Here is a 14,057-nt window from a genome sequence, read left to right on the forward strand (position 1 = left end):
CTTTCATTACTGTATTTATTTTGAGAAGCTCTGTGTTTCTCTCAATTACTTTAAATAAAACAAAGAATTTAGTAAAATAACTTAGTTATCATTCAACTAGTGTTAGGAACATAAATTGTGACTAAGGTTTGGTGGAAGATTTTAATTCAGGACGATTGAAAATAAGACATTTGTACTCAGAGACAGAGCCAGTTTCAGCTGGGTTGGTAATGAAAGGGTTAATCAGATTTGCTGTTTAAAATACATTCTGAAAGATCCTGCTTCCTAAACAGAAGGAAAAAAAAGAAAAGAAGTTAAAAGCGACCCTTTAACTTTACAGATGCAAGCTTTAAAAGTGCATCTGCTGTCAAGTCAAGATTGGAAAAAAAGAAATTTGTCTCAATTTTTCCAAAATTTGTTTAGTATGAGGATCATAACACACATGCACGCAGGCAGGTAGAGAGAGAGTTATTATTGAAAGTTTCTGGTTTGCTTATACTGTGATTATATTGTTCTCCATAAAGACATGTGCTACTGATAGTCATTAGTAGTCTGCCTACTAAGTCATTATTTTAAAAAAATTCCTGTGATCTACTTTTGTTCAGTTACTATAGAAAGTTTTGTAATTTATTAGAGTGACTTCTTGGCATCTACCACGACCAGTAAATTTGGGCAATGTGCTTGCATCAAGCTTTATCTGAATTTTGGCAGTTTGGTTACTGAAATCTTCAGAAGGCTTCAGCAGACTTCTGGCAAACATTCTATATATTAAACACAGGTCTTTGAGAAGCATATGTGTTACAAGGATGGTCTTTGTCAGTTCAAGATGATGAGCATTCAAATCAACAAGTCACCAGAAAATATGGTTAAAATTTGTGAACTCATCCATGAGGACCATTGCTGAACCAACTATCAGTTTCCTCTCATGACTGGAATCAGCTGTAGAGTCTGTCAAGTGGTTCTCTCAAAGCCTGAGAAGCCTTGAGGTTTGTGAGAAGGGTAACAACTTTTATCTTTAAACTCATCACAAGTAATTCAAGTTGTGTTTATAGCTATGATCCAGACATAAAACAACAGTCATTGTTGTAGAAGAGCCTGCAGTCACTCAGACCCTAGAAAACATGACAGATTCAGGTTGTGACAAGATTCAGGCTCATCATTGTTTCTCTGCTTATGTTCAGAGCATTGTTCATTAGTATTCATTCCACCTAGCAGTAGAATGAATTCTGGTTTTTACTGTGATGTTTGAGGCACTTCATAAATAACAAAAGTTGTTGTCTTATGACTGTGTTCCTTGGTTCAGATCCTTAAGACAATGAAGTTTTTGACAAGCATAGAATGAGAGTTATTCCACACACTTCATATTCACCCATCTTGTTCCTTTGTAACTTAACTGTTTCCCAAAATAGAGGTCCAACTCATGCCAGCATAGGAAAAGGACATTTGGTGATGATGATGATACTGAACATTCAAAACTGTTAATGAAATTCAAGTAGAATTGCTAACAGTATTGTTAGATAGCCTTTTGGGAAAGGACTTTAACAGTTCCTTTACCACATGGAAGATACATTGGTATTGTTGTGTACATTTCCAAGAGGACTATTTTGAAGGAGTTGGTCCCCAAATCATCATCATTAATCTACATCTCCTCCTCTCCCCACTCCTTCATGCCCAGTTTTTCCGTGCTTGCATGGTTTGGAAGGGTTTCCTTCATGATCAGCCTTCTGCACTTTTGCTGTCTTCCACTGGTTCTTTCCACATGACTCTCCTGTCACTTCTTCACCTACTTGTTACCATTCAAATAAAAATAATGTAGGAAACATGCTATTTATTAGAATAATGGTGCAAATTCTTTGTAGGTTTGCTAAGAACTTTCTGATATCACCATATATGTATGCATTCATATCGATGATATCAATCTTATATGTTGGTGTGGTATAATTTGTTGCTCACGACCTGGGTTTTATCTACCTGTAGTGATATTCACTGTATTGCAAGTATTAGGACCAGGTTTTGACACACTACTTGCTACTGCAGAAACCCAGGAGGTATGGTCTCTCCTTTATTTTCTTGCAGCAATATTTGAGGCTCTGCAAAATGTTATGAACTCTGTTCTTCCTTTCCTGATGAAGCCATGAATATATATATATATGTGTGTGTGTGTGTTGTGTGTGTGTGTGTGTGTGTGTGTTTAATTTAACAATGAGTTTTCAAGCTATTTTAAATAAAGAGGTAAAGAATGAGGAATAATGGGCAAAAACCAAAAATGGCTACTCCATCAATTGTGCAGACACTAGTAAATATCAACTCTATAACTGACTGATGATAAGGTCTTTTCATATTCATTAATGTAGCAATTGAACCAATACTTTACTATTTGTCTAAATACTGTATCATATTGAAATATTGTACCACATGTCTACTGTACCATTTGCCTAAATTCTGTACCACAAGAATAAAAATTTTATCACATTTAAATTACTATACCATTTGTCTGAAGGCTGTACTACATGTCTAAATACTGTACCACATGTCTAAATACTGTACCACATGTCTAAATACTGTACCACATGTCTAAATACTGTACTACATGTCTAAATAAAGTACCATATGTTTAAATACTGTACCACTTGTCTAAAAACTGTGCCACTTGTGTGAATATTGTACCACTTGTATAAATGTAACCACTGTACTATTTGCTTAAATATAAATCCTTTTTTCTATCTTCCAGGTTCTAGCTCATCAACGTCATTTAGAACATCTGTGGCATAACAAGAAAGTGAAGTTGCACCAGAGGTTAGGTTTGCGCTTGTTTCAGCAAGATGTCAAACAGGTACAGTTGTTTTTACTGCAGCTGCATTTCTTCTGACTTATATATTTTAGGAGAGAGAGACAAATGACCAATATATAAGGTTGTCCCAAAAGTTCGTAGAAAGTCTTGGAAAATAATGGTCTTTATTTTGAGGAATAATTTTTGTTGTTTTTGTTAGTACTTGGCGAGTAAAAATTCAATTTTCGCAAGTGTTTACGAACTTTTGGGACAACCTAATATTAGAACTTGGTCTTGAATTGTGACATAGATTGTCAGTAAGATCTTTTTAGAATTGAAATATAAATTTAAAAGCTATGATTTTGATATTATAAGTCGTATATTTATTTTGAAAATAGGAATAAATATAATACTTTGTGATAATTGAAAAAAATGATTGAGGAAAACTACCCAATAAAAACAAAATAAAATGAAAACAATATGTACCTCCAGCTGCAAATACATCTATTTTTTAATGTATGCATTTGGTTTGCCTCCTTTAGGTGATTGATTGGCTTGATAACCATGGTGATGTTTTCCTGAAGAAAAATACATCTATAGGAAAAACTTTGCAAAGGGCTAAAGCTTTACAAAAGAGCCACGAGCATTTTGAATCTGTTGGACAAGTAAGTTAAGTTTTAATTTTTACTCACAATGAAAACATATACATGTGTACATGTGCGCACACATGCACACACACATACAGATACATGTTTCATTTAATATACGCAGTATTTAAATATGAGTTACTAATAGTTTCATGCAGTGGAAACACTATAATTCACCAGATTTATATATCATGCCTCGTGTCTCCAAATAATGTGTCTATTAAGTGATATGTATCTCTCACTGGCTGGAATACTTTTTTGTTGATCTTACTAATAACACCATTGTAAATGACATATATGCATAAATGAACAAACCTACCAATCATTGTCAAAATGTCTTGTTGTTAATTAAATTGTAATTCGACCAATAAGTTCATTGTTTAAGAGGAAAATGTTTTCTTTTTTCAGTATTTACATCTACACAATATATTGGTTAATTTTCACTGGAGATGTATTTAATACCAGACTGGATTTGAACTAAAAACCTATATTTTTAAACTAAGGATAATAACCTATGTGTCATTTGTGTAGGGAAAATGATTATGACTACCCTTAGGTTAGGTGGCAAGCTGGATGAAATGTTTAGCAGTATTTTGCCCATCACTACAGTCTGAGTTCAAATTTCACCATGGTCAGCGCCCTTTTGGGGTCGATAAATTTAGTACCATTAAAAGGCGGATTTATGTAATCAACTAGTTGCTTCCCCACAAATTTCAAGCATTATGCCTTTATTATTACCTTAAGCTAAAAATTCAGCTATTTCTCATGTGTTGTTCTTGCATATAACTGATTGGTAGCCTAATTGTTAACCATTTCAATACCAAACCGCCCGAAAAAATTTTGGTTAATGTGACCAAACCGCCCAAAGCCGCCCGAATTTACCTATTCATATTTAAATGAGAATATCAGAGCAAATCTCTTTAGTACATTCGTGAAAACACGTATTATACTTTGTAAACAGTTCAACTACAGTTTTGTACAAAAATCGAAGTGTAATTTTAATTCTGTGAATTTGGGGAGATTTTTTTCCGAAATTTGTTCCTATTGTGTTTTCAAAATTTGTAATTCTCTCAAAAAATGGATATGAATTTCATTATATCAAGCAGCAAGTCAGAATTCGAAGGATTTTCTACTGAAGACCTTCATAAATCTAACTCTATGACTGAAAAAAAAAGCACGTGGTATTTGATAATGAATCTGATGTTTCATTTTCCGAAAGTGAAAACAGTGAATCCGAGAGCTCCGACAGCGATAAAGAAAATGAATTGGCACCTGAATGGAGTGAAAATTTAAAAACTGTTTCTTTCAGTGATTTTTCTGAAGAAACTGGACCAAGCCACAGACTTTCCCAGAAGAGTAAAGCCTTAGACTATTTCTTTTTACTTTTTCGAATGAGCCTATTTGAAATCATTACGGCAGAAACGAACCGTTGCGCTAAATGTAAACAAAACGAAAGAGAGGATAGTTAGTGGTTTCCCATAACCTTAAATGAAATTAAGACTATTTTGCCATAAATATTATTATGGGTATCAGAAAGTTACCCAGAATAACAAATTCTATCGTAAAATTTTGTTGTATACCCAATTGAATTTTAGCTAATAACCCATTTTCTATAGCGATGTTTGAACAAAATTTTAATAATTTTATATTTTGTTGAATTTACCTGTATCTACCTGCAATTAGGGTCGCTTTGTGACAAAAATTATAGTATAGAATTGGTTGAGAACATTTCATTAAATTATCTTCCAAAATTCACGTTAATATATTGATAAATAAAAAAGTTATAGTTGTTTAATGAAACCAGACTAAATTTATGATTACATTAGAAATTAATTGAAACACATAAGGGGTGTATTTTGGTCAGAAATATAGTTATGAAAGGGTTAAAGAATATTATTACTAAGTTAAGAAATAGAGTTCCTAATCTGATACTATGTACATATCTAGGAATAGGACATCAGACAATGATTGGAGATTGAACTGATCAAAACAAAGTAGGTGTAAATGTTAATTAATCCCTTTAGATATTTTAATATGGGTATTTGCAATCTGATTAATCAATTACATATTTAAAATTTTAGGATGTCTTCCCCTCAGTGTGGATTTAAAAAAAAAAATTATGTATTTATTTTTTCCCCATTGTTGCTTAAATACTTTGGTTTAGTTTAGGTACTTAATGACATTTCTTACTTAAAATATCTTCCTTTTCTCACTGAAATATTGTCTGTTTTCACCCTTTGATGACAAACTTGAAAGTAAGTAACAGATGTTATTGCCACATATAGGGTGAATTTTAAACTCCAAAAATTTCTTGATTAACATAGCAATTATAATAATTATAACAAGAAAATAATAATTTCTAAAATAAGAACAAAGCAACAAATTTTTAAGAGAGGGTATAGTTTCTCTCTCCTCTTCCTGTCATAGGCACAAGGCCATGCATTGTTAAGAAGGGTTTAGCTGTTTAGATTGGTCCTTGTAGTTGACTGGAAGTATTTTTTTTCCTAACCATAGAAAGACAAAAATCAAAATCATTGTCAAGAAGATTGGAACTCAGAAAGTAAATATGCCAAAGTATTTAATCTAACGTTCTTATGCATTATCTTTATTTGAGTAAATATAAATTGTTAAATGATTTCAATAGATTTCTCAATGGAAATACTTCATTCTTTGTTTATATATAACAGTAATAAATTTTATCTGTATCTTGTGAATTTAGGTTATATCTTAGCAGTGGTATTTAATGTTCTAATATTGAAGTGTGGAAACAACCCTCCAGTATTTGAACATTATCACATTATCAGTTGTTTACAGTAACTCAGTTCTGTTGTATATATAAAAATACATCAGCATATATAAAGGTGTGGCTATGTCGTTAAGAAGGTTGCTTTCTGACCAGAAGGTTTCAGGTTTACTCTGCTATGTGGTACCTTGGATTAGCATCTTTTACTATTGCTGTGGGTTGACCAAAGTCTGGTGATTGGATTTGGTAGATGGAAACTAAAAGAAGCATGTTGTCTATATGTGTGTGCATGCATATATGTGTATCTCTTTGTTTTGACATCACATGATAGTTGTAAATTATAGTCGCTGTCATACAAGCAGAGTAATTTATTTCTAATGTTCTGCAAGAACATGTCTGATCATAAGGAAATATTATCTTGCTTGGAAACAGGTGAAGGTTGGTGACAGAAAGGCATCTGGGTGTATAAAATCTGTTGCAATAAACTCTGATCTCATGCAAGCAAGGAAAAATGGACATTAAATGATGATGATAATGAAACACAATATGGACAGTGGATGGTGGAATCCACAGGGTAGTGGACAGAATTCATTGTTGTTTTTGGTTACATACATGTTGATTTTGTGCTCAAATTCTGCCCAGATTGATTTTGCCTTTCATTTTATTGAAGGTCACTAAATGCCTATAAAGTACTTGGTTTGATATAACTGGCTGTATCTTTGATGGTTTTGTCTTTGTAATAGAAAATTCCATGAACGAAACCAGTAAAAGAACAAAGAATACATGACCTTGATTTAAAAGCCAAGCTAATTCATGTACATGTAATGAAAACATAGTATACATGTAATAAAAACATAGGCGCAGGAGTGGCTGTGTGGTAAGTAGCTTGCTTACCAACCACATGGTTCTGGGTTCATTCCCACTGTGTGGCACCTTGGGCCTCACTATTATAGCCTCAGGCCAACCAAAGCCTTGTGAGTGGATTTGGGAGATGGAAACTGAAAGAAGCCTGTCGTATATATGTGTATATATATGTTTGTGTGTCTGTGTTTATCTCCCCAACATCGCTTGACAACCGATGGTGGTGTGTTTACGTCCCCGTAACTTAGCGGTTTGGCAAAAGAGACTGATAGAATAAGTACTAGGCTTCCAAAGAATAAGTCCTGGGGTCGATTTGCTTGACTGAAGGTGGTGCTCCAGCATGGCCGCAGTCAAATGACTGAAACAAGTAAAAGAGTAAAGAGAGTACCATGATTTTCAATTTCTTTAGCTGTATATTTCCTATCCTCTGCCCTGAATTAGACACGTTAAGGATATTCTGTGATGTACAGAATATGGTGAGTAATAATTTATGCAAACATTGGTCAACATTGGTTTATCTCTTTCAGTGCATCTGACTGGTATAAAAAGTTTGATGACAACCTGATGAGATTTGAGCAGGCTCTAAGTCTGGGTTTTATCTAAAGTAATCTTTGTAGTAAGATGAAATATATTTACTCATACATAATAGAACATAAATCTTTAATTTGTAAAGTAGCAGTTGGAGAGAGGCAATGAAAGAACCTCCACATGGTTGCTTGATTTGGTAGAAATAGCAACCAAATATCCATCTCTTAAAGAATAAAGACATATTGAATAATGTAGTCCTAGGTATCATATATTTGACTGAAAGTCACTTTTGTTTATCACTTTATATGATCAGGAGTAATCTAGGACTAAATAACAACAACTCTGTAAGTGTAGACATGTGATGTATAAGAAAGATAAAATAAAGTGTTGTTTATATTGTTGTGGTTTCCATAGAGTAGATATTACTCTATGGTGACAAATGTAGTTTTGTATTGGTGACAATAACCACAGTTTAACAATAAGATGTTAACTGGTCCATTTTGTATTGTATCAATAGTCATAAGAAAAGAAATTAATAATGCAAGTAATTTGAATTTAAATTTTTAGTAGTCTGTATGATACAGTTGTTAACCGAAAGGTTGGTGGTTCAAGTCCACCTAGGATTGTATGGTGCATAAAGCACAGCTATGGTTGTGTGATTGAGAAGCTTGCTTCCTAGCCATGTGATCGTGGTTCAATACCACTGCATAGCACTTTAGGCGAGTGCCTTTTCCTATAGCCCTAGATTGATCAAAACCTGAGGATAAATTGGGTGACCAAAAGAAGCCCATCGTGTGTGTTTGCATGTGTGTATCTTTGTCGTGACATCATTGAATAATTGTAAATGAGCATCATCATCATGCAAGTGATGTTGTTTGTTTCAGTTTTCCATGAAAAATATGTCTAGATATGAGAAAATATTACCCTTAAGCAAACTAAGGTTGGCTACAGGAAAGTCATCTGGCTGTAGAAAACCTGTCTCAACAAGTTCTGCCTGACCTATACAAGCATGAAAAATTGGATGTTAAATGATGAGGATGAGGACTGCCTTTGAAAAAGCTTGAATGTCTTAGTATTCTCTCCCTTTCTTCCTCTGTCCCCCTTAGAGAATTTGTTTATGGAAGAAATCAGTATTGTTCAACAAGTTATTGTTGCCATGTATTGATCATTCTTACTTCAGTTCATTGAACTGACCATTTCTTAAACATTCTTAATAATAGACATTATTAACAGAACTAAGCACCTATTCTTACCTTAGTAATACTCCTGATGGAACTGGCCATTTTTTTCATCATTCCTACTTTATTAACATAATTGTAGAACTGACTGTCTATTACTCATTCTTATCTCTGTCAACCATCTGTTGTCCATGCTAGACATGCTGGAACCTTGTCTATTAACCCTTGATGTTTTAATAGATATACTGGAACTGGTCTTATATTGACCATTCTTCCTTTATTGACATAATGATGGAACTGATTGTCTGTTAACCATTCTATCTTAACCCTTTGGCATTTAAACTGGCCATATCCAGCCAAAATATTTTACCAGTTTAATGTTCAAAGCAGCCAGATTCAGCTCCTCACACCTGCCTTACAATGTCATTCTAAAAATAAACAATCACATCATAAAAATCTTGAAGCTATGAGATAAGGCACAATTATTTCAAAACTGTGAATAAATAAGCATTATATTTGCCAGAGTAATCTGAGCACTAAAGGGTTAATAGATATGTAGGTGGAACTCATCATCTGTTGTTTACTTAAATTAATAATAAACCTGATGGTAAATAGACCCATCTGTTAGAGATTCTTGCTATTGTAATTGACATGTTGGTAATAGTGACCCTCAGTTGACTATAGCTTTCTAAGTCATTTCTTCCTATAATATGGGAGCACTCCATCAATTTCAAACTATCCTGTATTTCTGATCATTAATAAAACCATTTTAGGTTACAGTCTAATGAGCTAGTTTAATTGCAATGAAGCACTTGTTTGAGTTAGAATCTGTGACATTGGGATATAATTAAATGAAAGTCTTCATGTGTCCAAGTTACCCTGAAAAATGATGTTCTGTTCATTTTCCTGTAAAGTCAACATTTGTTGTAGTTCTTGTTTGATATAGGGTCAAACAACAGAGCTTTAATCAGATACAGCCTGAATTATATTTCTAGCATATTGTTTCTAAGACTGCATTGTCCTATCCATGTTATTCCTCATTCCATTTTCAAGATGGAGGGAGATTTGGCTACTATTTCTAGCAGGTTGAGCAAATGTGTAGAGGCTCTCTCTAATGGTTTCTTAGTACATGCATTAAACTTCTTTAAATTGCATTTCATTAAAAAAAGAATGAAGGAAATCTTTTCTTCTTTAGTTGATATTTGTATGCTGTATTACAGTATAGTTAATATTTTTGTTTTTAGTTGCTTTTTTTTTAAAGTGGTAGTGGGGTTAATTAAAAATGGAAGAATTATCTTGCAAAATATTGGATGTCAATTAGTGTTGGGAGGGTAAGAGCAAATAACAAACTCTTGGGATTATTGATTCTCTGCTGGGAGTTGCTGCAAGCATTCCATTATACACAGGTGATGTTCAGTTTGAAACAGGTGATGGGACAGGCGGACTGTCAGCATAGCTTTGCTCTCATTGTTACTAAATAGATAATTTTTCTTTGGAAACAGCTGCATCTGCAGTGATTCTGCACAATTCTATTATAACTTTACTGTTCTTACTGCAGAAAACTGTTGATTTCTTATTTCTTTTTCTTCCAGAAGTCCTTAGATGATGATGATTATTATTATTATTATATTTTTTTATGTTACTGAGCTTTTTGTAGTTATTTTTCTTTTACTGTAGCATTTGATCTCTTTGATAAATTATGGGATCTTATCTGAACATTTTGATTAAATAATTAAGCTACTTATGACTATTTATACTTACATTTAATCTTAATGCTCTCACCCCATGTTCTGGCTTGTTAAGCATGGTATCTAATTTAGTTTTAAATCTAAGATATTATTCAAAAAAGAAACTCTAACAATTACTATGGCTTATTACAGTTGTATTCATTCCAATTTCACCATGAATGACGAATTTTACATGATATGAGGTAAGATGGGACCACATAACAACTTTATCTTATGTATAAAGATCATTATTACATATTAAATCATTGTTACTGGCTTCTTGTCACTGTTAGAGATATAATATGTAAGTAACGGCATATCTGGCTATATAAGTATAATTGAGCCAAAGAGAAAGAACTTCTTTGTGATCTCTTGGCCTGTTCAAATAGCAACAAAATCTTGCTCAAATCACACCCTACAGCCCTGTAAATGAAAGTATTGAATACTCTAGTTCAACATATGTAGTGCTTGAGAAAAGGATGTGATGGTTATGGCTAGATTGCCTTTGATCATATATCTGCTTGGCTAGGGGTTATTTGATGTGCCTCCCCTGCCAAAACAACAAAAAAGAAGAAAAACCAAAACAAATGTAATCTGATGTAAGTTCTTTTCTTCTCTTTCTTAGATACTGTTTAAAATTGATATGACTTTAGATCATGGTAGCCAAAACAAGCCACAATTTTATGGCTAAAGTGGTTTTTGTGTTGAAACAATTTTATTTTTACAGTCAGATAATCTTACCATTAACCACTCAACCATGAAGTCAGTAGAACTTGTTAGGAAATCTGGATTAAGAAAAGTTGACCAATTAGGCAGAAAAATATTCAAAAATGTCTTGCTAATTCTAATGAAATAACCAGAAAATATTTTAATCTTTAAAACAAACTGTGATACTATCAAATTATGTTGTTTTACAATAGATATCTAATAATATATAGAAGAACATAGATTATACCAATTTATTTATTTATTTTTTAATTCTTTAGCAATTTCTCTCATGTCTGTTTTCCCACACAGTTTTAGTTATGTTCAGGCTTAGCAACAGTTAAGCCTTAATTATTTGTTAAGAACAAGTCATAATGATAACCATAATGAAATACTCCCAATAATTGTTCAGTTGTACAGGTAGTAAATGTATACCTATTAATATTATGGAGATTGTAACATGTCCCATCACCAACTCCGTCATATTTTAAGATTAATATCATAGTTTGAAAGTAGTTATATCTGGGAACATGCAACTGTTATGGACACATGCACAGTTATCTTAGACCACACCAAACATAAGCCTATCTCTATGGATTGATAAAGACTTATATTTGCAACCACTGATCACAGATGCATTGTTACTTTGTTCTATACTATTACTATATTAGCTTCTTTTCATCTAAGTTAATGTGGCAGTGTCTGTTCTAAACTGTTTCACCTCCTAAACTCTGCTCTAAATACTTTGCTCACTTCTTTCTCTTCAGAACCATATTTGGTTGGAGTTGCCCTCTCTGTTGTCTTTTTGCTATGAGCATCAACTTATTGAAATTCAGGTTGAACATTAACTATATGAATCTCATCCCTTTCAGAGAGCTTGCAATAGTTATGGGTACTTTCATTCTTTCTCTGATTTAATCAGGATAATGATAAATTCTAACATAGGTGCAGGGCTATAAATTTTAAAGGGTAGATGGTTAGCCAATTAAATTGATCCAGTACTCTACTGGTATTATATTACCAACTTAGCCTTCCATTCAAAAAGATGGATGGCAAAGTTTGCATTGGCCGAATTTGAACTTGGAATGTAATGAACTAGAACAAATACTGTAAGCATTTTGTTTTGTGATGTAATGATTCTGCCTCAGTTGTTATAACAGTAAAACACTGCATATTTTATTGTAGTGGGCACAAATAATGAAATCAACCCAGTAGATAACTGGTATTTCAAAATTGTTATTGCCTCAGTTCAGCCTTTGTTAAGCAGAGTGATGATCGAAGATGCTGCATCTATGACCATCCTGTCTTTATGAATATCAGGTCTTAAATTGTATCCCTCTCTTTTTTAATTTTTTTAAGATAGTCAGTTGTAGCTTGAGGGAGATGTAACTGTTGTTTCTAATTGGCTGAATGATTGTATTGAGACCTCTTGTTTGAAGTATTTGTATTGTTTTATTGGTAACCTATGTAAACTGACAAATATAGAGGCAATATCAGCTGTTTATATAATCTCAGCACAAGACTGAAACTAATCCAACTGATAATTCTTTTTCTGTCCATTGTATATTATTGTATTGAAATTTTTAATAAAAAAACAAGGTATTTTCATCTGTTGGTTAAAATCTACAGATATATTTTGTATAGCAGTGATGTAATTACAGTTGAAAATGAAGTTGATAGAGCAATATCGAGAATTAAAGACAGAAGTTTTGAGAACTGCTACTTTTATTGAAAACCAAAGGTTTCCACCACTTTATGTTAAGAGTAAGCTGTATAAAAAATACAAATAAGGGTAATGGTCTGTGACTGAGTCTTTACAGCAGATGGAGAAAAATGAATTGACCAGCTTATTAAAGCGTGCAGGTTTGAGTGTAAGTGATTTGAGAGAGAATAATTGGAAACTGGGGTTGTTGGTCCATGGAGCTAAAGTAATAAGTAGACCTGTGATTAATGTTGCCTTGTCATGACTATTCTATCTTTATTTGGACAGAGTGTATCGTGCATTATCCAATGTGTTGTTTTTTTAAGATGGTAGCATATGAATTATAGGAGATGGATTTGATTACTATTTTTAGCATGTTGAGTGACCATGAAAAAGCTTCCTTTTGGCTTTAGTATGAACATGTAATATGAATGAATAAAAGATGCTAGAGTGGGGATGGTTCTGTAGTAGTTTGCAGAAGACAGCATTTGATAAGTCAGTCATTGTTAGGACTGATCAGATGAGATGAGTAAGGATTGAGAAGTCTGGAAATAGTAATACAGGCTCAGTTCGTCTGCTGATATTAAGCCAACAGATAATGAGGATAATGGCAATGATGATGATGACTGTGAAGAATTATATTTCTAAGAGGCTTAGTTTAATCTAAATGATATTACACAATGAATAAATGTATATTTTTGGAATCTTGGATTTAGTTGCTTTCACGGAATTAGAAGAGTTAATAACTGCCATCATTTCAGTCAGTATTATTGGCTGATCAATGTTATTAAAGGAAGTTAAACCCTTGTAAAATACTGGTGCCTAAATATTTTTTCAGATAAAATACTGGTGCCTGAATATGCTTTCAGATTATGTTACAAAATGAATATTATATTTTGAAAATATTTAAAGGATACTGCAAGAAATAGCTAAAAACTAATTTCTCGATATCAATTTTTAAATAGTTGCAGAAATATATATATATATATATATTATATATATATATATATATATATATATATATATATATATATATATATATAAAAAGTTTTTCTTTATTGATTTAATTCTATTATTAGCATATTGAGTTAATTAAAGTGTTGAAAGTGCCGATAAGTCAAATTAAAATATATTGACAAAAGGTAATATTTAATGACTTTGCACCTTGAAAGGATTCCAGTTCCAATTTCATGTTTAATGATTTGAATAAGAGGCAG

At 32.7% G+C, this 14,057-nt stretch overlaps 1 protein-coding gene across 10 annotated transcripts in view; it reads left to right on the top strand.

Annotated features, from left to right (window-relative positions):
* Nucleotides 1–14,057, top strand: part of LOC115231823 (kalirin) — a 567,567-nt gene that overhangs the window by 178,948 nt on the left and 374,562 nt on the right. For all 10 annotated transcript variants that reach the window (XR_004997260.1, XM_029801773.2, XM_029801756.2 and 7 more), the window contains 2 exons: nt 2,711–2,812; nt 3,292–3,414. Coding sequence is in view for 9 of the 10 variants with exons in the window: in XM_029801773.2 (XP_029657633.1) it covers nt 2,711–2,812; nt 3,292–3,414 (225 nt within the window). In the remaining variant the exon portion in view is untranslated. The remainder of the gene's footprint in view (nt 1–2,710; nt 2,813–3,291; nt 3,415–14,057) is intronic.

Source organism: Octopus sinensis, linkage group LG2 (assembly GCF_006345805.1).
Source record: "Octopus sinensis linkage group LG2, ASM634580v1, whole genome shotgun sequence".
In the NCBI taxonomy this organism is placed as follows: Eukaryota; Metazoa; Mollusca; class Cephalopoda; order Octopoda; family Octopodidae; genus Octopus; species Octopus sinensis.